The sequence below is a fragment of the Melozone crissalis genome, unplaced genomic scaffold (genome assembly GCF_028551555.1).
Source record: "Melozone crissalis strain CALT ecotype California unplaced genomic scaffold, PUWL_Pcris_2 ptg000018l_1, whole genome shotgun sequence".
In the NCBI taxonomy this organism is placed as follows: Eukaryota; Metazoa; Chordata; class Aves; order Passeriformes; family Passerellidae; genus Melozone; species Melozone crissalis.
The window spans coordinates 45111694-45138965 of NW_026535796.1; the positions used below are offsets into that span (position 1 = coordinate 45111694).

General features: G+C 41.2%; 1 protein-coding gene across 6 annotated transcripts in view; it reads right to left on the reverse strand.

Moving 5' to 3' along the window:
• Nucleotides 1-2184: 2184 nt before the first annotated feature.
• The window catches only part of BEGAIN (brain enriched guanylate kinase associated), a 159196-nt gene continuing 134108 nt past the window's right edge, over nucleotides 2185-27272 (reverse strand). For all 6 annotated transcript variants that reach the window (XM_054275769.1, XM_054275768.1, XM_054275767.1 and 3 more), the window contains 3 exons: nucleotides 11643-11750; nucleotides 7511-7594; nucleotides 2185-4287 (listed from right to left, as the gene is read on the reverse strand). In XM_054275769.1, coding sequence (XP_054131744.1) covers nucleotides 2914-4287; nucleotides 7511-7594; nucleotides 11643-11750 — 1566 coding nt within the window. In that variant the 3' untranslated portion in view covers nucleotides 2185-2913. The remainder of the gene's footprint in view (nucleotides 4288-7510; nucleotides 7595-11642; nucleotides 11751-27272) is intronic.

The window sequence follows — 27272 nt, forward strand, 5'->3', positions numbered from 1 at the left end:
AAATCACAGAAATAAATCCTTTATTATAATATTTCTAAGTTATTTTTTAAAAATTAAAGTAAACCATAGTGTATCTGGAAATCTGAGAAAATTTTGGTGCATTATTGTAACTTTTTCTCATATTCATAGGAGATTAGCAAACTTGCCATCAATTTTTTCTAATTAAGGAGAAGTTTAAATGGACATATTAAAACTGAAGAATTTTAATAGCTATTTTGATTGATTCAGTTGAAATTCATTAATATATTTTTCTGTAACAGAATTCATTACAGAAAAATGTTACAAGGTTATGGGCTATTTCACAAAAAACCCTGTACTAATTGGCTGAAAAGGCTGGGTTTAATCTATGTGTTAGTGCACATAAACTGAGAAAAAGAGTTAAGTCAAGCATAGAAGCAGACTTTGAAACTGCAGAAGTATGAAGGAATATAATAGAACAGGATATTAAATAATCAGAGATATAATATCTAGAAGAAATATAATTTTGTATAATTGCCAAAGTAGCACTTTAGGTCAAATAATGAACAATATTATAAAAGGATTAGTCTGACACTGTGTTCCAGTTCATAAATGACACAATTTACTGTTTCATAGCTTACATATTTTCTTAGGTGAGATAACAGTTAATTTTCACCTCTTCCATACAAATCCTTATATTCATTGACCAGAGAAATTAATGTCTTGCCTTAGGGATGGTCTAAATTTATATACCTGAATGAGTCAACAGTGAGGGTTTTTTCACATCTGTTTTCTGTCTTGGTGTTTCAAAGGGGAAATAACAGCTCTTGTGCATGTCCAAGTCAATTTACTGCAGGTCACATCCTGCCATAAGTAGCTCTTGGCCTTTGGAAACCTCATCGTATGTGTTTATTATCGACTTCATGGAATTATTTGCAGCCTGCCCTACCTCTCACACTCACTGTGAGCAAGTTTGGGAGCGTAAAATCACAAGGCCTGGGACAGTTTTGTACTGAAATGAGCACCACTTTGGAGCTATCTCGTGCCTTACCTGTGAGATATTATTTGTGACCATTATTTTCCATGGTGCTGCAACAGACCCTGGAGGAACTGCAGGGACTTGATGCCTGATCTTCCAAAGAGCACAGCAAGTACTTGCACACATCAACAGTGGACAAATGTTATATTGTACATGGTGGAAATAGAGAGCAATGGGAGTTATTCATGCCAAGTGCACAGAATCTGTGGCCCCATGACGGAAGATACTTATGTGAGAAATGAACAGTTCTGTACTCCTGGTTTGCAGTCAGTTGCCAGGTAACTGCTTTCAGACAATCAGCAGAAAAAGTATATTTTCTTAATACCTATTGAGTAATTATTATTTTAGCTTTACAAGGAGCTAGTTTATATTTCCACAGTGATCCCACTGCTTACTACCACATACTGCACTAAGCAAGGTCTTCCCCCATACATAAGCTGTCAGGAGTCAGTATTTTAAGTATAGGACATGTGAACGTGTCTTAAAATAATTATTAAATATTTATTGCTGCATTCTACCTCTTACCAAGCAGGAATACTGAAGCTGGGAAGAAAATCCTCAGGATTTCCCTTTCTCTCCTTTTTGTTTTTCTCTTCCTCTCATTTTGCTCTCTTCCTTTTCCTCCTGTCCCAGTTGTATACTCCATAATGGTGAAATGGTGAGAAACAGAAAAATTGCTGGAGGAAATGCCAGAAGTACAGGTAAAAATACATCTTCTTGGACTCAGGAGTAAAGGCTACAGATTTTCCAGACTTTCCTTAGGCTTCAGAAAAATCACTCTTAGAAACACCAAGCTGCATAAGAAGAAAGGCATAAAAGTCCTAAAGGCATAAAAGATTGTGTCAAGTATGTGAGTAATAGAGGAGGAGCTTACATCACTGGTTTTTGAGTAATTTTCTGTTCTCATTCAGTATGCAGAACCCTGTCTCGTGAACTCAAGACTGTGGATAAACATTTTTTTTTCCTTGCTTACTTTCAACAGGCTGATGAGAAGTCATCCTCCCACACCCAGAGGCCATGGGCTGTGAACCAGTTAAACTCTGGAGCTTACAGAAAAACAGGGACTCCTTTAGAAAGCAATCCAGCTCAGGAGCTTCAGCCATTAACTTTTGCTGGACTGATGCCCCTCAGAGCAATTCCATGTTCTATTGAATGAAGGGATAAACGACCCCAAAATATATCCACTGGTGTCTTTTATTAAGTTATGCAAAATACAGTATTAATTATGACACTGCATGCATTTTAGACAATATAAATGCAAGCCTACAGAAAATGTGACAAAGAAACCCTCAATTACTTTTGAGGTAGTATACAAGGAAAAATAGGAAAGCAGAAACACAGTGGATTAAAAGAACAAAATGTTAGTATCACTTTGTGCATACATTAGTCACTCATAAATACATTTGTATGAAATAACTTAAGATACAATTCCATTCTTGTTAAAAAATATACTTCTTGAAATTCACCATTCTTGTTTTTTTTTTTTGATTTCACATGACATTTTACGGTATTTTATCAGGTGGGTTTATTTTTTTTGTCATTGTCATCATGATTTTACCCTTTTCCTCCTAGAATTTAGGCACAGATGGCCTCATGCACAAAAATAAATAAGAAACCTGCTTGAAGGGAAAAGAATTCTGCTCAAATAGCTTAGGATAGTCTAATAAATACATTTTTGTTTATAAAAATATTTCAGGTTTATAAAAGAGGGGAGGGGACAGTCTCCCATGTGGAAAGGATGTCAAGTGAAAAGTGCTGTATAACGTTTTTGAAGAGATTCTGTTTTAAACATATAGTACCGTTATGAATATATATTTCATAATAATCCTGTTTCTCAGAACCCTATTGTTCACTAGGAGCATCAAACGCTCTCTCCTTCCCTTTGTCTGCTGTCTTATTGCCGTGTGGGGAGGTGCCTAGTTGAGAAGGGTTCCGTATAGCTGTGCTTTTGTAAGGCTGTCCTTCCGACTCAGCCCAGTGCTCCCCGTGCGCTGGAACTGCGGCTGCTTGCTGAGGACCCCCGGATGGCTTCCCTGGTCCATGGAAGACTGGTGCACTTCTGGGGCCTCCACTGAGCTCTGGTTGAGGGACTCTGCTGAGCTGTTGGGGCTCACGTCCACGTATTCTCTTTTCAACACCGGGCTGTTTTCGATGTTTTTGCTACTGCATAACTGGACAGTGATCCTTTCGTTTTTTTGGTCTCTTGGTTCTTTTGTTTTGTAAGTGGGCAATTTGTCCTGCTTACAGCTTGTGCTGATGTCAATGTTCAGGCCACTGTCTGTTCTCAGGAAGCAAGAGTCCACAAGTCTGCTTTGGCAGATGTCATCTCCCTCCGAGCAGCTGTCTGCTTTGTAGCTAGCATAGATGGGGCTGGTTCGACTGTCCCCCTTCTTGATGGGGCTGCTGTAGTACTGCTCTGAGAAACTGCAGGGCGACAGCCTGCCAGCGTTCCTGTAGGAGTACGCTCCAATGTCCTCCACGCTCAGCTGCCTCCACCGCCCCGGCAAGTCTTCTTCTGAAAGGTGGGTGCTCCTGCACTCGTTCCTCATTTTCTGGTTTGCCAGAGCCTGCTGTGGTGTTATGGCTGAGAAATGAAAAGGTTCGTTCGCATACGGGGGCAGAGTCCTGGTGAAAGTGGGCGAGTTCTCGTTGTCCTCAGCCAGCTCCATGTGTTGCGCAGGTTTGGCCTTGGCGAACCTGGGGCTCCCCTGGTGCTCGTAGCCCGCGGGCGACTTCCTCTCAAAGAGCTCCTCGCGGTTGCTCATGTAGATGGCCTGCTGCGAGGCCGTCAGCGTGTTGGCTTGGGCGTTCTCCTTCTCCTCAGAAGTGACGCTGAAGCTGGAGTAGGAGCTGGAGGTTGGCAGAGAGGTGATGTACTCGGGGAAGGCTTCGTGGGAGAAGCTGGAGTGGAAACCGTCCTCTTCCACGGTGCTGTCTGTGGAGTTTTGGGAGCGCAGGAACCCCACGTCCTTCACCTGCGTGTCCACGCTCGGCCGCCTCTCCCTCCTCCTCTCCTCGGGGCAGTAAAGCGCCGTGTCACTGCAGTAGATGTCAGACTTGTACTGGGCTCTTTGTCCCGCTTTTCCAGCAGAGTCCTGAAAATTGAGATCCCTGGTGGATGGGCTTGACAGGTGTGAGGACAAGCTGTGTGGGTCTGGCTTCTCCAGCACTTTGGCAATGACGCAGGTGGGAATGGTGTCGGCGTAAGAAGTGTGGCACAAGGGGACAGAAAGGCTGCAGCCGTGTTTCTCCAGGTGGATGCTGACTCTTTCCTGAAAGTCAGTCGGCAACTGCAACATAAAGAGATGGCAAGGAGAGAGGAGAAAAGGGTGCATGTCAATAGAGGTGTCAGATGAGTGCTGTTTATGACATTACATAGTTCACCATGCCTGGTTCTTTGTGATGGCCACAATCTTTGTGCATTTCTTGAAACGAATGTAATCAAATGAATTTTGTTTGTTTACTTAACATTTGTACATCTTCATCTGCTTTTGCTTATGGATAACACTGTGAAACTGAAATGTTTCCTTCCCAATTAATTCAGGTTGGATAGGAATGATCATAGAATTGCTCAGGTCAGTAAAGGCCTCTACACTCCTCAAGACCAGCCATTAACCCAGCCCTTCCAGGTCTATTTTACTGATGTAAATAAAGTATGTAGTAAACAACAATCTTAAAAAGGCAGGAAGGAAATTACAGCCTACAGCAACACTTTCCAGACTGTGTGCTTGGGTGTGATTTGCAGTTGGAGTGTGGGTGTGCAGAGGTCTCTGTGGGAGTGAGGAAGGAGGAAGAGATCATATCTATTCTGTTCTCCTTTTGTCTTTCCTCAAGCTCATCTTGTCTACAACCCCATGCCAAATTGGCTCCTGCCCTCCAGCATCACCTTTGATAAACAATGCTGTTTGAAGATGCAGAGGAGCTGACTGACACTTACAGGAGAGGTGCTGGCTGCTGTGACAGGATTATTCCTGTGCTGGGAAGAAGCAGATCAAGCTGCCTTCCTTGCCCCTTCAGCTGGACACTGCTTGTCAGATCAACCATCCACATAAGCCTCAACACACTGGCAGAAAAAAGCACTAAGACCTGAATTCTCATTGAGATTCCTGTGACAGAATTAATCAATAAGTCTGTTATGTATCAGAAATCATATAGGTTTTTTTTTCAGAAAGTCAGGACCAGGGCTGTGGATGATGGTTTCACCTGCCATTCTGTCATGTGGACCAGAAGAGAGAGAGATGACATTCCTTGTTGGAGTCTACTCAGGTATCACCAAGCACACTTTCCTGTAAAATTTTATCTGCCTTGCTCACTTGAGATCTCTAACAATGATCAGAAAGCAATATGAGAGAGGTTATCTCTCCCTATTTCTTGCTGGAAATCAGAATTTTTGGATTCATGTTTGGAATAAGTTTTGAGTTTGTGATTTTTTTTTTTGGCTCCTTCGATATTCCTGTTGATTTATGCCATTTGGGAATTAATCCCTTCAGTGCTGTGATTTACTCAGAACTTTGTTTTTGTAACTAGAAATCAAGTTCCTCTTTACAAAATAATCAATGGTTAACCTTATGACCTTAGCAATCTCACCTCCTCCTTAAATTTATTCCTCTAAAGGAGAGAACACTACAAATCCCTGCAGTTGTTCCCCTCCCCTCTATTTTTTGAAAAAGGAAATTTAAGGTACCTGCTCCTTGCCATGGTCTCATATTTTGTAAAATACAGAGATCCTCTTTTAATTTCATTGGGAAGTTTTTAAAGCTATTTTAATCCCCAAACCTCACTATGTTCAAAACATGTGGTGAAATGACATTCCTGTTACTTGTAGTAGGACGAGTGTTTTGTGTTTTTTCAACCAACAGACCTTCCAGGATATTTTAGATTAATGATTATGCTGCTAATTAACTCATATGTCCTCCATTGGAAATAAATGATATTGCCAGTCTGCAGGCAGGCAGCAACATTAGTCATAGTAAGTACAGATGCAACAAAGATTGAATAAACAGGTTGTAAAATAGGCCTGGTGTAAAAAGCCATAGAAATGAGGAAAAAGAAATACAGTTAATTTAATGTGAATTTGCTATATGGGGCAGCTTGCATTTTAGTGTCCTGTAGCACCACTATTTGATCTATTTTATGCATGCTATTAAGATTATGAAATGTGTTTAAAAGAATGTTATTTTGTGGGCACAACACTGGAAAATGGAATTACTAAAATGATACTACTGTCACATTACTATATTTCACTACAGTTTAGGTTTCTGGATAACATACAATAGTTTATCAGGCAATATTTGCATTTTTAAAGAATTTATTGGCTGTGACAGCACATTCACACATGCTAAATTAATAAATTCTTGGACTAATGAGTGGAGACTACCTATTTAACTGAGTATATGGCAGTCTGGGAAACTGAGGGGAGATCTCACATTTGTGACAGTTCTCTGCAAATAAACAATTAAATGCTTTTAAGGTCCTACTTAGAACAGATAGGGTGCTTTCAAGTGTGAGTAATGTAATGATAATTCCTTGATACAATTTGCTAAGGGAAGTCAGTTTACAGGAAAAAATAACAGGACCAAGATAATGGTTACTTTGGAAGTTCTGTCTCTGTTCCATAAAATCTTTGTCTGGAAGACAAAAGAATCTTGGTCCATCTCCATTTGCCAGGGTTGTTCAGTGCTCTGAAGCCATCTACTGACTTAGAGATAGTTTGTACATTCCAAATTTAATTTTGCAGTATTCCATTGCAGAATTGCACAAGAGAGGCCATTTGGGGAGATGCTGACCTGATGGGACTGAAGAAGGAAAGGCTATTCCCTGTAACCTTCACTGAAGCAATATGTATGAGGAAGGTGCTATTGCTTTGTGCAGGGCCTGGATCCCTGAAGAACTGTCTTCTTTACTAAGATAATATTTGCCTCCCCTTTATGGAGCCGATTCCCCAAGCCTCGTTTCCTTGGAAGCAACGATTATTAATTAAAGTTTACTCCTTGGAAATCAATCACTCGGTGCTCTGGCTTCTTTAGAAAAAGATATTTGTTCTGGCAGTCCATTTAAAAATTGGGGTTTGGAAACTAGCTGGACTGGAAAATAGCTTCAGGAGGAAAATTGATTATATCAGGGTCTCTGACGCCTGTGGCCTGTCATTTCCCTGCTCTCACCACACTGCTCCTGCATGGTGTTTTGCATTCTGGAGTTCACAGCACTTCAGTGTTTTACAAAACCTTTGCTTTACAGGCAATCAGTGCAGGCCCATCCTGCTGGATAGGAGAGGTTTGGGGAAAGAGATTTCCTTCAAGTTCCATCATGGGTGGAACAAAATCTCATAGATGCTGTGATTTTGTCAGCACCTCCCTCGACTGCACAAACACCAGCACAAGTCCTCCTGTGGTTAGAGGAGGGTGTGTGGAAGAATAAAAGCCTTAAGGGCAAACAAATTCTGGAATTGATGCATGCAAAATAACCTGCTTTCCATACAATATTTAGGGCACAGAACAAGTTTGGTCACATTACCTCTGAGAGTTTATGTGCCCTGTCATAGTTCTTGCTGCACTGGAGAAGCTGAGCAGCTAAATTGCAGTCCTTCCTGTAGAGCTCCTGGAAAAAACAAGAAATAACCTCTTCTTTAAAGCTTGCAAAGTGCTTGTGGCTTTCAGCCTTTCTCCCATGCCTGATCAATCTTTTCAAAATTCACTTTGGGGACATTTGGAGCATACCTTGATTTCTGAACACAATAAGATGCTTTGTTGTTTCTTGCACAACCTAGAGATATTTCCTCCTTTGCTCTGTGAGGGCTGATAAAATTACTAAGAATAAACTTTTGAGACCTGTTACAACAGAACAGTAATCTGCATTTCAGAAGATGGATATTTCCCATTAAGAACTGAATTCTATACCGTTAACATGCATAGTACTGTGAAGGCTAAAAACCCATGATCTTTTAAGCAAAAAAGAAAATTTTTATTGGGTATTATCCAGTTGAGCACTAAAACACTACTTTAGAAAGTGCTAAAATAATCCTTTGAGACTGTGGGAGAAATTAATTACAAAAATATACATTGTGTTGATTTTTTTAAAAGGGAGACTCTTTCTCCTTTTGATATTTCTGGATGATTCCTGGCTCCTTTAATATCTTGCAGAATGCAGCTATAGAAACATATTAAATCTCACTGCAAATATTTGATGCTACAGAATAGAGTATTTTCACTGGGCAAGAAATCACCATGAGAATTCCACACAAGGAAGGAGAGAATTTAAGCAAGCTTCTTATGCTATCTTGGTACTGAATGGCTCCCACAGTCTATTTAATGGAAAATTCAACACACAGATTTGCCCTTCACTTAAATTTGATTTAGCACACATGACTGTGTAACTGCATCCTTCAATCAGTATCTCTGGCTCCCTGAAGGTAGAAGCTGTATTTTGTTTTTCCTTTTCTGTATCTTATCTGTTGCATTAAAACCAACTTTGGCTTCAGAAGCTGACTTTATAGGTGGGCAGAGATGAGATATACAAAGCATGAAAGTGCTATGGGCACTGGGCTGTGTTAATCTGTAAAAATTAGTATGTGTTTGTAGACAAAAGGTGTGGAATACTGATATAATTTGGATTTTCTCTGATGTTAATGTTATAATTTTATTGCATGCCAATTTTTATGGCTACATTAATTCTCTTAAAAACTCATAAAGAAATTTTCTGTGAAAAAGAAAGTTCCTCTGTTTTAAAGGACAATTTTATGGTATTCTGTAATAAGAGAAGCAACAAGATGTTCTTGTGAGTCTTTCAGTGATGGGGATAGTTGTCCTGTGAACATTAGTTCATATTTTTTCACATTCCAGGACCTTTAGACACTTTTGTTCTGTGATTATTTTTCTCTGTCTTTATGAGATTTTATAAATGCCCCTTCTGCTTCAAAAGTACTGTATTCATTTATGTGGATCTTAAATTTTATATTAGGACACACTATTTTCATTCCTGAAAAAGAACCCAAGAATTCAATTTAGAAGTAAAATCTGTTCCATGTGCATGTGACTAGGATATGTTGCATACACATTAAACCCAATATATATTGCTGCACAATGTACAGCACAGACAGGTACCCTGAGTCCCATATGGCATTTCCAGGCACACAGAAATGGTATCTCTCCAGAACCTAATCCTTTCTTCAAAAGCTCTGTGCCTCTCTTTCTGCTCAGTGGTTGTCATGGAGAGCACGAAAAGCATTGCTGACACTTTATTTTTAGCAGCTTTAAAAATTACTACAGAAAAAATTACATGTGAGCTACATGTGCCACGTGTACTTTGTTCTCCACCTGCTGGGCCAAGCCATGTGCCTGGGGTGACCTTCTCTCCTTCAGTGCTTGCCTGAATGGAAACCAGCCACGTCTGTGGCAACTGGAACAATAGCTGGCAAATAATGCCAGAAGTGCTTCCCACAGTATAAAATATGCTTTTGTATCAGAAGCATCATCTTACACTTCTGTCAGAAGAGAGAGGGAAAATATAATTGAAGAAAGAAATATTGCTGAGACAAAAACATTCTCCCCATGCAGGATTCTTCAGTTTATCACTTCTGCACTTATTAGGTATAATAGTGGTTTGTTTTGTAGTTCTTTATTTTAAAATTTGGAATATAACCTTTACTCTTATTAGTGATACTAGACATAATCACAGATTATCATGAGCTGGAAGGGGCCCACAAGGATCACCAAGTCCAACTCCTGGCCCTGCACATCCCCAAGAGTCACACCCTGTGCCTGAGAGCTTTGTACAAACATTTCTTGAGCTCTGTCAGGCTTGGGGCTGTGAGCACAGCCCTGGGGAGCTGTTCCAGAGCCCAGCCACCCTCTGGGTGAAGAACCTTTTCCTGACATCCAACCTAAATCTCCCCTGACTTAATTTCATGCTATTTTCTCAAGACCTGCAAGGGCAGAACTTTGTCCATGGGCCTGCCCCAAGTCTGAAGAAGTGGTTCTGTTATTTGAGGCTTCTGGACCATATTCTAGTGCTCAGAGTAAAACTATGAGTACTGAAAACACCTCAAATTGGGGTTCAAGCCTGACTCCATGAAGAAGTATAAATGCATGCATACTTAAGGGAGATTTCTGCAACTTTCTTCCACCTCTATTTTGTCACAGACATCTTTTCATGAAAAATCCTTTCCTTAGGATTTCTCCTCCTGAGAAGCTGAGAGGCCCCAGGAACAAAACGTAAACAATGGTTATCTGCTGCTGTGGAATGCAACAGGTGGATCTGTGATTGGTCTCATGTGGATGTTTGTTTAATGGCCAATTAATGGCCAATCACAGTCAGCTGGCTCGCGCTCTCTGTCTGAGCCACAAACCTTTGTTATCATTCTTTCTGATTCTATTCTTAGCTTAGCCAGCCTTCTGATGAAACCTTTTCTTCTATTCTTTTAGCATAGTTTTAATGTAATACGGATCATAAAATAATAAACCAAGCCTTCTGAAACATGGAGTCAACATTCTCGTCTCTTCCCTCATCTGAAAACCCCTGTGAACGCCGTCACACTATTTTAAATCAAAAATAACTCCACTGATTTCAAGTGAATTAATTTGCAGTTGTCCCTGTGCTTCCAAAACCTGGATGTAGCCCATTACTTTTACCACACTCCATTACTTATAGCTGTTAGAGTTATAAAGTAACTCTTTCAACTCAACTTCTGTGCAAGTTAGGGGTCAGATTGGGAACTTTTTACTTCAGTTGGAAAGCTGTTAATTGCACAGGCAGAGTTCACATCAACAGGCATTTTAATGAGAGTAAATGCTCCCAGCTATGATTAAGAGTTCATGTGAAATGTGGGAAGATTGAACGTAAGATGCTGGAAAATAAGTGCTAACAGAAACATGTCTTCTGCAGATGAATTTTTTATTAAATGTGGAAGGAATGGCACAATAATGAACTAAATGCCTGCAATATTCCTCTCTTTGCTGTCTTTGTAGGTTTGTCTCAGGAAGGATTTAATGAGCTTGTTCCCAGCTGTGCTACTCATGCCATTTTTCAGTAGTGTTTAATGAGACGGAGGGTGACAATTGCCAGAGATGTTCCCTGCTTTGTCCCACACAGAGACAGGCACATTTTACACATGAGCAGCTGCTGGGAGAGCCTGGCTCCGGCTCCCTGGTCTGAGTGACCAGGCTGGGTCACTCCTGCCTGCTGCCAGCAAAGCTGGCTCGTGCTGGGCTTTTTGGGGAGCAAAGACCAAAAGATCAAAGAATAGAAGGAAATTTTGGGCTCTACTCTGTGCCTGAAATCCTTCTGATGAGTCCCCACTCCACACACGTGTCCCTGCAACAGCTCTGACCATGTGCTTGCACCAGTTTGCTGCACCGATGGCAAAATCAATGTGGGAATATTGCCATCTCTTAGAATATTTTTTCATCAGTTTCAGGCTAGACATAAGGAAAAAAATATCAATGAAAAGTCTTACCACAACCTCATAGCATAAGAACTGGATTTACAAAATTATGGGAACAAACAAACAAACAAACAAACATGAATTTCAATGTTGAGGTGACAGGTTACATTTTATACAAACATAAAATACGATTCTATAATTTCATGGGAAGTGCAAGACCCAATTTGTTTACCAATATAATCTCAAAATGAATAATTAAATACTTACATTGTCTTCTGACAACTTATCTATTGTCACCTTGGCTTCTATTAAGTGATTATTGAGTGCAATTATTTCATGGCTCAAAGCCCGTTTTTCCTCTTCATAATGTTGACCCTGCATAGAAAATGGAGTAGTCAGTGTTTTTCTACTGTCCGAATATTTCACGTAAAGCTCCACTGGTTAATGTCATTCTCAAATCCAGAGAAAAGCACAACAGACCAATATTTCTTTTTTTTTCCTACAGGGTCTGCAACATGGAAGGGACTGGAGCTGCTCTTTTACTACAAGAATGTTTCACTTATGCTGTTATTTCCCATTCTCATAAGGAAAGAAGAACAATATTTAAACAGAAAAGCAGTTGTGTTTGAGCCAAGCTCATTTTAGCTGTTGACTGTTCTGGCTGATTTAAAAGCCCTGATTAAGGTTGTTCATTTCTCAAGGTGAATGTTTACCTGATTGCAGGGTTAGCACTCATTAGCAGAACACAGTCCACTGTGGCATATCAGGAAAATAGTCTGATTCAAATTTCTTTCTGCCCACTAATTTAATCTTGTTACTAGTAGGATGTAACTCTTTATTATAAATGCAAAGAGATCAATGGAAAGAATGAAATGCCAGTGGCCCTTCCCACCTTTTGTTTCATTTTGATACACAGTGCTTCTCGTGCTGCTTCTTGTATTAAAAATCATTGTGTACAGTCGTTTATACCCTGCCTCCAGCCTTTCATTGCTGTTAAAAAGTATGGCAGCTTCTGAATGCCCTGAGATCAAGGCATCCTCTGTGCACTCAGAGCTGCAAAACGAAGGTTTGAAAAATATCTTGGGGGTGTTTTAGAAAGGTACATTTTCATAAGCAGAAAGTAGGGTAAACCCTAATACATGTCTGTTTTGTTTAGTGAACTCAATCCAGTGACAAATTCTCAGTGTCAGTGGTGCTGAGCAATAGGACAAGAGGCAACAGGTGGAAACTGGGACATGGGAAGTTCACCTGAATATGAGGAAGGAGTTCTGTACTGTGAGGGTGGCTGAGCAATGGAGCAGGGTGCCCATACAGGCTGAGGAGATATTAAAAATCACCCTGGACTCCATTGTAAGTGAAGTGCTCCAGAGTACTCTATTTGAGCAGGGAGACTGGACTAGATCTCCAAGTGGATCTAGTGGATCCAGTTCCCTAGAAGTGAAGTGGTCCCTTCCAACCTCAACCATTCTGTGATTCTGTGGATGTCACTTCCCATTTTTAGCTGTGAAGGACTGAAATTTCCCAAATGCCATATTGCCAGGGTCACACAAAAATCTTCTATCAACACACACTTGACATTGTCAGCTAATTGACAGCAATGGGAATTGGGTGTTTTGAAGTCCGAATGAATACCAAGGTTAATTATCCAGCTGCAAAGCACCAGCCTGTATTAAAGGAGGGTGATTAAATTGGAAGTGGCAGCTCTCATCCTAAGCTGCTATTTAAAGAAAAACACCTTCTCAAATGGTCTAAGCAAACACACAGCTTGCTTTAAAGCGTGCAGATGTGATTGAGGTGTCTTTGTGAAGGTCTGGGCTGGCCTGTTTCAGTGTCAGTTCTCTGTGGACTGTCTGTCCCTGCTGATGCCAGCCCTCTGTCCAGGCTGGACACCTCTCCCCTCCTTGTTCCCATTGATCAGGCACTCCTGCCTGGGGACCTCCTCATGGAAGGCCAAAATGCAGCTTTGAGAGCTTGCAAGGCTCCAACCTCAATGATTTCAACCAGACACAGAGCCATGTTTTTAATTAGGCAGAGCAATGTGGTTTTATATGAGACCCTTAACTCTCGTTGATTTTATAGTGAACTAAACAACCAGGCACTTTGTAAACCTCCTGGCCATCTGTGCACCTCTAAAAATCTGTCTCCTTTGAGACTGTGACTGAAGATTACATTTTCAGAGGTATTTAGCCGTGTAATGAGGTAGACAAGTGACTACCTAAGTACCCACAAAAAATATGTCCCCTCAATTTTCGAAGTAATTTCATGCTTTTGAAGGATCCAGGTCCACTGAGTACCGACATAATCTTCCAAATAACCACTTGTAAGGAAGATGTTATCAGTCCTTGTATGACAAGTTGTCATGCCAGGACAGCTGATTTGTAGAACTCTGTTGCTCTAAATCTCTCCGATCTCAGTAACTGCTGTTCTTGCCCAGCCAAATTGAACTTTATTCATTCTATTTTGCAGATATTTGGAGAGAATATCTGATCAAGGATTTATAGTTTTCAGGGGAGAAACTAATAAGGCAGCAGATTCAGGCATTGGAAGCACTACTTTCCACTGCATTTGAGTAATGCTGAATCTGGCTGAATTATGATTTCATTTTATTTCACTTATGATAACATTTGGATGACGTTTCCCAGACGTTTTATCTGCTCAAGTGTGACTTTTAAAGGTATTCTATATTTATTGAGCTGTAAAACTCGCCTCAGTTCAGATTTATGCTGTACAGGTCAGCAGGTGGACATCAAAGTAATAAACACCTCAGCAGTGCTGTGGAGAAGAGGGAATAGAAGGAAAGAAGAGGGAAAGAAGGAAAGGCCAGTCTCAATCTTCTCCATCATTATCAGTTCACATCTTTCTCTTGAAATCAGTGTCATTGACAAGAACAAACAGTCTGCTTCAATGTGGCAAAATGAGGCAGCCTGACGGTGGGCAGGACACTGAAATCCTTTGGCATATTGGCCACACACTGTGTGTCCATCTCGGGAAGTTCAGGGCTTCAGCCAGGCATTATTGTGGCTCAGTGGTGGCAAATAGAGGAAAAAGGCTCAATCCTGACACCACCCATGGGAGAACAGTGCAGCTGGAAGAGACAGGATGGTAGTGCTGAATCACTGCATTAGAAGGATTGCTGGTCACTGGGGGCTGCACCTTTGAGCTCTCCACTGGCAGTCAAGCAATCATTTTCAGCATCACATGTCAGAGAGGCATGAAAGGAGGATGGGAATCAATGCTATGATCATGAGTTACAAATATAAATGCTTATTTTACTTGTAACCACTTTTGGCAGATCCCTCTATTTCTGGTAGCTCATAGAAGCTTGGTCCTCCTACTCTGCCATAAGGCTTGTGACCCCTCCTCCCTGCTTTTGGCACTGCTTTCTGCTCTGCAGGTGCTGACACCCAATCTCTCCAAACTCAGTAGTGAATTAAATCAGTGCCGTTATTGATGTGCCAATAGCTTGCAGCTGGGCTGAGGTTTCCTGAAGTCCACTCCAAAATGCCAGAGCTACAGGCTGCAGTGGGCTGAGTGGCTGCTGGGTCCTTGCTCAGAAATCTTTGTTGAGTCAGCTCTGAACATCTTCTGCCCCCCTCATCCCCTGACACAGAGCCAGCACACGAGAACAGAGCTCTGTAGTGTCTGACTAACACAAGAGAGCTACAGTCATGTGCCCACATCTCAGTCACATCAAATTTGTTCTGCTGGGTGAACCCAGCAGTCACAGCACCAAGGCTGAGGGCACCTTGCTCCTGTCCTGGATTTAGCATGACCCTCAGTGCATCCTTATCAGATCTGAGAAAGGGATTGAATAGCTGCTCTTCACGAAGGAACCAAGTTATACAATAAAATACATAAAAATCTCTGTCTGGAACCCTAGGGCCCTTTTTATAATTTGCATCTATCACAGTGAAAACATCCCTCATATATATACAGATACATAAAAATATAAGTTGATGGTTTCAAAAGTGTTTGGTGCCATCTAGTCCCTACATCTAAAATCTGTTATATAAGTGGGGTGAAAAGAATTTTGCTAGGTTGATTCACCATGAAATAATTAATAGATTTATTTATTAATTTTAAGAGTAAAAAAAGCTGGATTAAAAGTTCTGCTTATCTTGCATGTTAGTGGATCTATAATGGTTACTACTCTAGCCCTTCAGCAGAAATGGGCAGGCTAAAAGTTCTCTCTGTCTCTGGTAATCTTTCAGCCTCCCTTCATTGTTTCCAGCAGCTGGAGGGTGTCCTACCATAAAGCAGTGTCAGCCCCTTAGTCAAGGCTTGGCTGCTTGCTGTGGTCTCTGCTGTCCTGAGGGAGCTCTGGTGTGTAGAGTCCTTTGGAAAGCAGCCTCAGATTTGCAAATGGGAAGTGCTGGTCTGTGGAAATGTCAGACTTTTCAAACATGGCAAAGTAAATCTTGATGCTCCTGTAAGGAATGTTTCCGTGGATGCAATTTCAATGCTACAGTGACAATAATGTAATAGTAGTGCTGACCAGCAAGGTATTAGTGGCCAGCAGTATTCCTTTGGGAACACTTCTTAATAAGTAATGCCCAAATGACAGACAGAAAGAGAATGACAGACAGAAAGAGAGGGAGAGACTTTTTCTGTTAAAAATACCACCAGAATGATACTGGTGTCCCATCCTGAATGCCTTGATAGAGGCTTACTACAGCGGTTTTGGATGAGGAATACGGGCAAAATTTTGTTCCCTTTTTCTCTACTACTCTACTTGTCCAGGAGGAAAGTAACACTCCAACAGGAGAAATTCCCCACCTTTGTGGGCCAGTGTAACTCTGCTAACTCAGTACTTTTCTCCTAGACCAGCAGTCACAGTGTTTTCACTGCTCATGCTTTGAGGTATCTGCTAAGAAAAGCAGGGGATTGACTGTGGATTGTAGTCAGCAAACAAGGGCTGACTTTACAAGTGGGGATAAGCTTTCAAAATAAACTCTGTGTGTTTTAGGGTGATATTTTATAACCTCATTGAAATCATCCTGTGAAGGACAAAACTGAGCAGCTGAGGATGGCAAACTGGGAGGAGTGGTTGGTAGAGCAGTGGGTGGTGCTGCCCTCCCCAGGGACCTCACAGGCTGCAGAAATGACCTGACGGGGCTTCATGAATTTCAACGAGGAGAGGTGCAAAATCCTGCACCTGGGGAGAACAACCCCTCGCACCAACGCATGCTTGGGGCCACACAGCATATCCTGCAGCTTTTCAGAAAAGGATTGGGAGGTCCTGGTGGGAGCCAAGGTGAGCACAAGCCTCCAGTGTGTTCCCTTGCTGCAAAGAGGGACAGAGGTTACCCTGGGCTGCATTAGGCAGTGCTGCCAGCAAGCTGAGGGAGATGATTCCTCCCTTCAGCAGTGCTGTAACCACACCCAGAGCACTGTGTCCAGTTCTGGTTTCTCAGTACAAGTGGATAAAGGTTTGCTGGAGAGAGTCTTAGAAATGGCCAGGAAGACAATTAAGGGATTGGAGCATCTCTGTTCTGAGGAAAGACTGAGAGAGCTGGGACTGTTTAGCCTGGAGAAAACACAGCTTGAGTGGGATCTCATCAAATGTGGATAAATATCCAAAGGGAGGGTGCAAAGAGGACAGAGCCAGGCTCTCTTCAGAGGTGCCCAGTGACAGGACAAGAAGCAATAGGCACAATACCAGAGGCACAATACATGAAACTTCAGCAGTGACATCTGAACATGGAAAACTCTTAAACTGTTGAGGGTGACTGAGCACTGAAAAGGGTTGCCCAGAGATATTGTAGAGTTTCCACTCCTGGAGATATTAAAAAACTATCTGGACATGGTTCTTGATGACCTGCTGTGGGTGTAGGAACGGGGATTTCGAAGCAGATGATGCCCAGATATCCCTTCAGACCTCAACCATTCTGTCCTTCTGTGAGTTCTGTAATGTATGGCTACCACATCTCACTGGACTGCCGGGATCACTGGGGTGGTTATGATATGATAGTTTAAATTTCTGTTATTAGCAAATGCTGATACTTGCTTATAAGTAAATGCTCTTATTGTTATGGAGAGATGCTTTAATAAACAATTAATACATCTCTAGGTCCTAATAAAATTGAGAACAAATATGCATGGAAGTTTACTTATGTTTTTCCCTGGCATTCAATCAAGGCTTCAAACAGACCCCAGATTTGACTTGGTATGTGTGAATGCCTGTCTTCTGGAGTCAGTGATGCAACATCTAGTTATTACTGATAATTACAGCAATCATGGAGGACGTGAGTGTGTTATCTACCATGAAGAAAGGGCCCCCAGATGCCCTGTGCATTCCCAGCGATCGTTCAATGACAGCACTTCAGTGATGAGTGAGGATGAATTTGTTTTATAGCATCTGTCAGTACATATCTTGTATTCTGCTGAGAAATTAATAAAAAACAACCATTCTTTGTGGAGTGGAAGATTGGGAGTTTATGCAATGGTCTTTCCCACCAGATGTGGAAAATCTTCGCTGTTGCAGAGGGTACTAATGTGGGTTATTTCAAGGTTAGGTGAAATAAACTCTTCCTCCCATGCAGGTGTGTCATGGTCTCAGCTGAGCAAGGCAGTGCTCAAACCAAGGGACCTCTTATCTTGTAAGCAGAGTCTTAAATAGAAACATGTGTGGTGATGGGCTTGGCTAGGCCAGGGTTATAGCCAACAAGGTAAAGAAAACGAGAATGAGAAATGTGGTGGAAATAAAACCTTTTTTCCTCCTGTAACTCTGAAAGTTAAGAGCTGCTCTATTTGCAGCACTTCCCTGCAGACCATATGCATAACTTGTTTTATCAATTGGCTCATAAAGAAGCAAAAGATGGTTTAGATTTGCAGGAATTACTGGATATTCTCTGCAGTAATTCCTGATTTTAAGCATGTTAGTTTCTGCTCTGCAGATCTTCATGTTTTTATGGCAGATGATGTGCAGGCAGATGTGCCTCTTTATGGATGCTCTGTGTGAGTTTATCTGCCAGGGAAGAGCAGTGGATATCCCCTGTCACACTCACTTGCACCCATGGGCAGGAACTGCAATAAAAAGAGTGAACTGACAAGATCAGAAGAGCAAATAATAATGAAAGACTTTTCAATGAGTAATGAGATTGTATCAACTGATACCAGTTCACTACATGATCCTTGGGGTGCAGGATTTGGTGCTGATAATTGCAGCATGAAAGCAACATTTATTACACATTAAATTTTTAGTTTTACTTCTCTGCATAACAATCTTATTTTGGTTTAACAGTAAAATGAGTATCCAAAGGAGCTGTTCACTTACAGATTCACTGAACCCACAAGTCTATTTAAGAATGTGCATCTTTACAAGCAACAGAGGAAAAGAGCCAAATGTTTTGCAGATTTATGAGGTAATTCTTTATCAAGTTGCAAACAAAACTGCAGGGATGTGTAGGGATGTAGAGGCTGTGGCAGCATCCTGATTGCACTTCATCATCTACCACTGTCTCATCTTTGCTTCCCACTGCAGTAATCCCCAGGACACCCATCCTTGTCTCAATACCTCTTCAAAATGCTAATAGAGCCTGGCTTTCAGGAATTCTGCTACATTATGGTAAGGAGCAATGACTAATTCATTATATTTATCCTAAAGAATATTAGATATTTATTTAAAGTGATTTTCTGTTGCCAAGCTGCCAAGGTTGCAGACAAGGCTGCATTCTTCAGAGACAAATGTATGGCACCATGGATTTGAAAATACTCATTTTTATGGGCAGGTCAGAGAAAATATGTTGTTGATGTGTCTTTTGCCTTAGGCTTTACCTACTGCAAAAATCTATGTCATGTTGGAGCTCTTCCACATAAAGAAGAGAGTGGCAAGAACATTATTCCAGTGTGACAGGCCTTTCTCGTGATGAACACATGGGATAAAAGGAAGTGACAGATATATGACTCTTGGGTTGGCTCAGGAGGAGACTGGATTGTCTGTCCTTGCCCACAGCTGAATTAAAAAAAAAACTAATTATTTTTTAGCTCCTTCTAGGAGCTCAAAAAAATAATTTAGAATAATTACATGGTCATGGTAAAATGAAAGGACTGGAGACTTCAGCTGTGGTAAGGAGCAAAACATTTTGCAAAAAGAAAAAGGAAATGTGTGAATGGGTAGAAAAGGAGAAGTTCCTCTGCTGCAGGCCACACAAGATGGGCTCTTCAGCCTTGTAGCTTGAAGCTGTCACTCTAAGGACTGGTTGCCTGACACTCAACCTTTCCAGCCAGAAGGGCTCCTCTGTGGAAATGGAGAAGTTACTGGAGAGTGGATACTACTTAAATGAACTACTTAGATAGTCTAGAAAGAGGAGGTGGCAGTAATTTCTAGGAGTAAATAAGTAAAATGATCTAGGAGGCAAAATGTCATGTTCTGAATTTTGGAATATTCATTCATATTAATTGCAGATTATTTTAATATGCAAGTGAATTCTAATTAGACTTGACTACCTAAACAAGGACAATTTCCCAACCAAATAAAAATAGTAAGGGCTAGATTCTTTACAGTACTTTACTCTTTAATGATTTGTTCTGCTCTAGGAATTTTGAAATTCACATTTCCTGTCACCTTTTGACACTTTCTTTCAATAATGAGTTGTTTAGAAGAAAACTTCAAGCCCCTTCCTTTCCCCCTGTGACTAAAGGTTTATCTAAATGCTCTCTTGGGAGCTAAAATATTTTTCTCTCAGAAGATTTTTCTCTGCTGTATCACAGTGCTGTGGCAAGGCTGGCTTTCCCTCTCTGGGTTCATGCTTGCACCTGAGAGCAGTGCCGAGTCCTGCGCTTCGGCCACAATAACCCCCTGCAACGATACAAGCTGGGGACGGTGTGGCTGGACAGTGCCCAGGTGGAAAGGGCCCTGGGGGTGCTGGTGACAGCTGGCTGAGCATGAGCCAGCAGTGTGCCCAGGTGGCCATAAGGCCAATGGCATCCTGGCCAGTATCAGGAACGGTGTGGCCAGCAGGAGCAGGGAGGTCATCCTTCCCCTGTACTTGGCACTGGTGAGGCCTCACCTGGAGTATTGCAGCCAGTTCTGGCCCCTCACTTTAGGAGGGACGTTGAGATGCTTGAGCAAGTCCAAAGGAGAGCAGCGAGGCTGGTGAGGGGCTTGGAGTACAAGCCATATGGAGAACGACTGAGGGAGCTGGGGTTGTTCAGCCTGGAGAAAAGGAGACTCAGGGGTGACCTTATCACTCTCTTCACCTTCCTGAAGGGTGGCTGTGGTGAGCTGGGTCTCTTTCTCCGGGCAACAACAGACAGAACAAGAGGACACAGTCTCAAGCTGCGCCAAGGGAGATACAGGCTAGAATTAAGGAGGAAGTTTTTCACAGAAAGAGTGGTCAAATACTGGAATCATCGACCCAGGGAGGTGGGGGAGTCACCATCCCTCGATGTGTTTAAAAAAAGACTGGATGTGGCACTTGGTGCCATGATCTAGTTGAGGTGTTAGAACATGGGTTGGACTCGATGATCTTAAAGGTCTCTTCCAACCTAGAAATTCTGTGTGATTCTGTGTGAGAGCCCAGGGTCTGTTCCTGCAGTGAGGGCTGTGCTGAGCTGGGTTTGTGCCCAAGCCCTGCTGGGACCCTGCAGAGCCCAGAGCCAGCCCAGCAGCTCTGCCCTCCCCAGAGCTGCTCTTATTGCTGAAGCATTGCCTTGGGCTTGTCCCTGCTCACCACTCCCCATCTTGGGCGCTTCCTCCTGTGGGTTTCCATCTTTCTAAATATGCCCATGCCCAGTGTGTGCATGTCTTTATATTATGTTCCCCTGATCTCTTGTATCTGTTCAATATACATTGAAACGTCCCCTGGGATATTGATTGGGAAGATTTGGTAAACTGTCTGAAAAATTGTAAGTGTAGCTTGGGGAATAAACATAATATACTTGTCTTTTCTGTCTGAATTAGCATCTCCTTTTTTTTTATTAAAATATATCTCTGCTATTTACTTTGTAAAATCTCATGTTGGGTAAAGGTATTTAAGGTTTGGTGTTTTCCTCCATCCCAATCAGCCCCAGATCCTTGAGAACATTTTGAGAAAATCCCTATAAGCTCTTTTCAAGGCAAAGCAGGGGAGATCCATTAAAATAAAATAATCTGTTCAAATATCCATCCCCTCAGACCCTGTAAAATTGTGTCATTTTGGCAGCATCCCAATTCAAACTGCCACAACCAAGTATAATGACTACATTAAATAACTATAAAAAAAAAAAAAGAAATATAGAAAAGGAAACAGCTACTATGCAAATTCCTTGAACAATGACAGAATTTTGCTTCCAGCCCTGCTAGTACTCATGACTTTGTCTCTTTGTCTCTTAATGCAGTTTGGGGGGGTTGGTGTTGTAGTTATTTTTAATATTAATTTAATTTTGGCTCTTTGGCATTGCTGCGGAGCCCTGCAGGGGGGACAGGGGGCCTGTGCTGGAGCTGCAGTGGTGCCTGCTGCAGGCTGTGGTCACATTTGATGCCCACAGTGAGGACCCTGCTTCTGCTCACAGTGTGAACTCTCCTGGCAGAAGCAAAGGCCGCAGAAGGGATTGCTTGCTGTGGCTGATTGAGTTTTACTATAAGGGAAGTGCAGCACTTCCTTCCCATCTGACTGCTGGGATCAAATCCAAGGAAAATTAAAGATGGATATATTTTTGTGAACAAGCAGATAGGAAGCTCACTCATTGCAGCGTGTTTCTTGTGCTGCTGTTCAGGATGGTCATTTTAGTTGTTGTCCCCAGAGTTTGTGTAGATGGGAGAGACTGCCTTTTGATCAAGAGAAATGTCACAGCCTTTGTCCCATGTCATAAGATCAGCTGTCTTGAATCAGCACTCCTCTCCTGTGCCATTTCAGAGCTTTGCTGAAATTTCATTCTCCTCCTTAATACCCTGAGTTGTACTGTAACTCCACAATCTTTTTTTTTCAGTAGTAAATCTGGTTTAAAAGGCTTTTGTTGCCACATAACAGTTCATGGCCCCATCAGCTATGCTGGCACAACTTTGGCCATCCTTAACACCAGACTGACCCTTCAAAATTGAAAAGCCCTTTGTTTGGGAAAGAAGTATTTTAAACTATTTTTTCCATTAAGAAAAGTGTACATGGATTCAATATCCTCAGTATTTCTCCATGGCATTCAGAGACCTGGCTCACAGTTTAAGTATTTTCCAATGACATCCCAAGATTCAGTTTTCTTTTGCCCTGGAGCCTGGCAAAAATTTGAACACTGTGATTTCTTAATTCCATTTATTATAGCTATTCATATATTTCCTAATAATATTAAGTCTCTCAGGTATTCTTTTCACAGCAGCTTAGAAATATTAATATTCTCTTGAGAGGACGCTAAAGCAAACCTTCCCTTATTTATATGTCAGGGCTGTGATTGCCCAGGTCCAAGCCAGCCACCTTCCTGCCTTCATTCAATCAGCATAGAGACTTCTTCAAAGCATGAAATTCCTCATTGCATGGTGATTTTTTATTTTATTTTTTGGAGGAGCAGCTCTCCAATGGAGCCTGCTTCTCTCCACTGGTTGACAAAGATGCTGAAGATAATAACGCTTCAGACATACATGTGTAAAATAGACATCTAGCATGTAGATATCTAAAAGTAGGTAAAATGAATCTTACTTTGAGTAACTAACTCAATGACACACAAATCATGTTTGGCAGAGGCAAGGACTGAATCCATATCTCCCAAGACATAAATCTAGTAATTCATGGGAAGTTTGCTTTTTTGGGTCTGTAACTGTCCCAGGGAAAAGCAGCATGAGGAGATTTTGCAACCAATGTGGGTCTAGCTGAGACAGGCTTTCAGTAAGTTGATTGTAATGACCTGTTTGATGGGAAAACCTCAAGAAATGAAGAATATGCTATTTCCCTGGATACCAGGAGCTCTATATCTCTTCATGTGCTAACAGCTTTCTCCCTTTGAACAGGTCTGGATCCTGAGTGTACTTCTTGTTTTGCCTGATTAAAAAGCTGTCTGATATTTAGCATTTTCTCTCTGTGATGACATTTGTATTAGACAGTTTTCTTTCTCCACTGCATGGAGAAAGAAAATGTGATCTAAACATGTGATCTGCCTGAGTCTCTTGCTGAGGCAGCTTCTTCTCGGTCTTTCCAATTTTCAGACAACTTGAATGACTTTACAAACTCTCTAAAAAATTGAAAATATCAGAACTTCAACCACTGTCTTCAAACAGGACTTTCTTTTGTCTGAAACTGTGGCAAAATTATCATTCTGCTCCATTCACTTCTGTCATGGTTATACAAATACTACTGTTGTTATTTCTGTCTTGGCTTGCTGCTGGGTGCTCATGTGGAGTTGTTCAACCAGCCTGAGTTTCACAGTCAGGGACCCTTCCTGAGTCCCTCCTTTCCAGAGCTCAACTCACTCCCTTTACTTATTTCTTTCCATTTTTTGCATTATGGTGTGCAAAGCACCCTCGTAGGATTTATACTTTTAAATGTCTGGTGAAAAACATCTTTTAACTGAATGTGAACATGTTATGGAAGGCACTGGTCATTTGAATTGATTTGCTTATCAACGTTCAACAACATTGCTAATCTTTTTAATCTCATTTTGTGTTTACTTTTAGGACACTGTTGAAAACATAGGTTTGTGCTGAGACCTGTACCAATCACTGAGCTGTCCTGATCCTGCCCTCTGAACAGACTCTTAAATGGAAATACCACAGTGTGCTACTTTTTGAGGTGACATTTACTGCAACCCTTCTGCTAACTGCTTTTGAGATTGTATCATGTTTATTTAGTAATCACAATCATATGAAGTGGTACTTGTCAATTCTTGCTATCCAGATATATCTACTCAATTGCCTTTACAAAAGAAATTGTGGTTCATTTAATGATTTTTCCTAAAAATATGTTGACTTCCATTACTTTTTCTCTTCTGATTTAATTTACCAGTAGCTGAGCAACATAAACAGTGAGGCTGTGTTTTTTGCAGCCTCTATTTGCCCCATTCTATGCTTGACCTCTTGGATGTTGCTACAGTTGGTTCAGAATTATCTCCACATTCAGAATCTTATTTAAAATTAACATCAGCTTAACACATTAGAATGTATTTCTAATTTAGTTTGGAGTAGGAAGCTGGGAATCTGTCCAGCTGGTTCTTTTATGAATCTTAGGTGGAAATTTATGTAGGCTCCTGTTTTTTATAAGAAGCATTTTGCAAGTGTTTGCTAAGACACATTGCTTAACACTGTCTGTAGTTTCCATTGAATTTGGAAGTTGGGTTGCAATCTGTAGTAAAAAAAATGTTTAGCTTTAAAGCAAAGAGTGGCAGAGGGGCTCTGCCTCCCACCAAGGGCAGCCAAGTGAGGAGGGAAAGGTGCTCATCTCTTTTCTGGCTCATGTGGCAAGGCAGGGACTTGAAATGCCATGAAATGGCCCAGTGAGGCCAGAATGAGGCATTTCCTTGCAGACCTGGTGCAAGAAGCACATTAAAGCTACTGCACACTCAGGAGGGAGCTGCTGCACCTTGGGACTGCACAGAGCCAGAGGGACAATGTGGGGGATCTCTGCCCAGCACAGTTGTCCTTGAGGTTTGAGGGACCCAACAGCAGAAGCATTCAGCAAATCTCTGGGTGCTGCATAGAGGGATTTTGGAAATTTCTTCTGGAAAACATCAGAGATTATAACTGTCCATAATGAACTTCTCTAATTTTGGCACCCTTGATTTCTTTTCTTAACTGTGGTCTCTGTCAGGTGCCATTGATTTGAAAGTTAATTACTACTTATAACCAATCCATTTAGTGTCAGAGACAGCTCTCCAGAAACAGAGTAAAGCAAAACCCAAACCCCAAAACAAAATGAAAACCCCCAAACTTCCTGGTAAACACACAGTATTAAAATTATTTTTTTCCTCTCTTTTGGTAATTTGGGTTTATTTTCCACTTCAAGGGATGGTCCTTCAGTCACGGACACTGAAATACTTTGACAATTCTTTCCTTCCTGCCAAAAGAATACAAAAAGCCCTGGGAGCCTGGTAAGCAAACTGTTCTCTGCCATTAAGAAAATGAGATTTAATGCCTTAACCAAGTCCTCTTTCACTGTGAAGAATGCAGCTTTACTGGTTTATGGAAAACACAAGTATTGGGCAGGATGTCAGGCCCCTGAACCTGTCAGAAGAGGAAGGAAAAAGACTCAGAGCTGTGAACACACTGTTTAACCCTTAGGGCTTTGATCTTAGGAAAGAACTTTAGAGAGACTCTTTTTAACCATAGTTGAGGATGAAATGAGAAATATTTGACAGTGAATAGACCATACAAAACTGAAGATTAGAAGCCAGACCCAAATGCACCTCTCTACAAAAGCCCTTATCCTTCTGGTCCTCTTGATTGTCTTCTGGCTCCTTAAGATGTTTCTTAATTATGTTCTAGGAACATAATTTTAACTTCAGTGAAACTTTTAATCTAGTTAGTCTGATTTTTGTCCTCAGCCATTTGTTTATGACTTTTGTTTACGACTTGGTTTATTGCTTTTGTTTTCCTTGTATTTACACATTGTTCTGTTTGAATTTATCCTCTACACAATGTAGTACACTGCACGTACTAGTTGTCTTCAGAATTGACATCTAATTTACTGGTCCTTTTTTTAATGCTTCCTGTCAAAACATCTTATGCTTGAAGAGTGCAGATATAATTTGCTTTTCAGCTTCTGAGGTTTATTTATTGAGAGAAATGTGCTAATGTGTATGGACACTGAAGAGCTGTGTTGATTCTCATTAATGATAAGAAATTTATGTCAAAGCTTTAGACAAAATCTCTGATTGTTAAAATGGTTCTTTTATCTCAATTTTTAGCTCCATCTTTGAATCTTATTAAATATCCTTTCTATCCTGCCACTCCAAAATAAGAGAATGAATACTTTCCCCATCCATGAGTATATTTTGGGTGAGTAAGAGGCCAAACTTCAGGTAACCTGACAGCTAAAAAGTGATGTTGGATGCCTCTGCAATAAACTCAAGTTTCATCAGAAGTCATAAGAGCTGTACTAAGAGATAAGGAGATCCTGTTCATTCTGAATAAAAACTTTTAAAAATCTTCTTCTGTAACCTGCTGTAGTAAGGAGACCTCCTGATGTGCTCCAGAATCTAGCTCCAGTGAATGTGTAAAGTCATCAGCAAAACAACAGTTTGGTTCTCTCTCAATTTTTCTTAAATCACTGTAGGAAAATATAACTTAATATAGATATTGTAAATTTTTTCAAGTATATTTTAGTCGACATAGGTAGGAGGAAAAAACTGCTTTCATTGAAGGCAATAGAAGAGTTATACTATTTAAACCTCATCACAGCCTGTGCTAACTGGTTTTGGTGCTAAAACTAGGCACTACTGGAAGGTACAGAAACACTTCCTACCACTCTGGCAGGATTTCAAAGTCCATATTTTCCAGCAGATTAGATACAGAAGGTTGATTCTAAGCAATGTCTTAATTGCTGTTTGATAGCTAACAAAGATGCAGCTTAAGAGCTGGCAGGAGATGCCATGGCAGATTTTAGGTTCTCCAGAACTGCCTGTGTGAAGATCCAGGCACTCATAAATAATTTAGCCAACTCAGTCACAACAACTTGTTTTTTTTATAGTTTTTCTATACCAGCAAGAAGACCACTGTGATCACTCATCTGACCCATCTAGCTCATGTAATAAATATTTCAGTCAGCAATTCCTGTGCATGAAGAATACAAATTCTGTTTTCTATTGGTAAGTAACTGCCAGAAGAACCTGTAGAAAGCTGGCTGACACTTCATGAGGAGATTGTTGCCTAGCTGGGGAAGGCTGAGGCTGACACATGTCCTCTGCTGCCCTGGCTCTGTAAGAACCATCTCAGTGGCTGAAGGTCATCACCAGAGCAGCTTGTCTCGTCCTTGGGCTTGGCATCTTGTGAGACCTTTG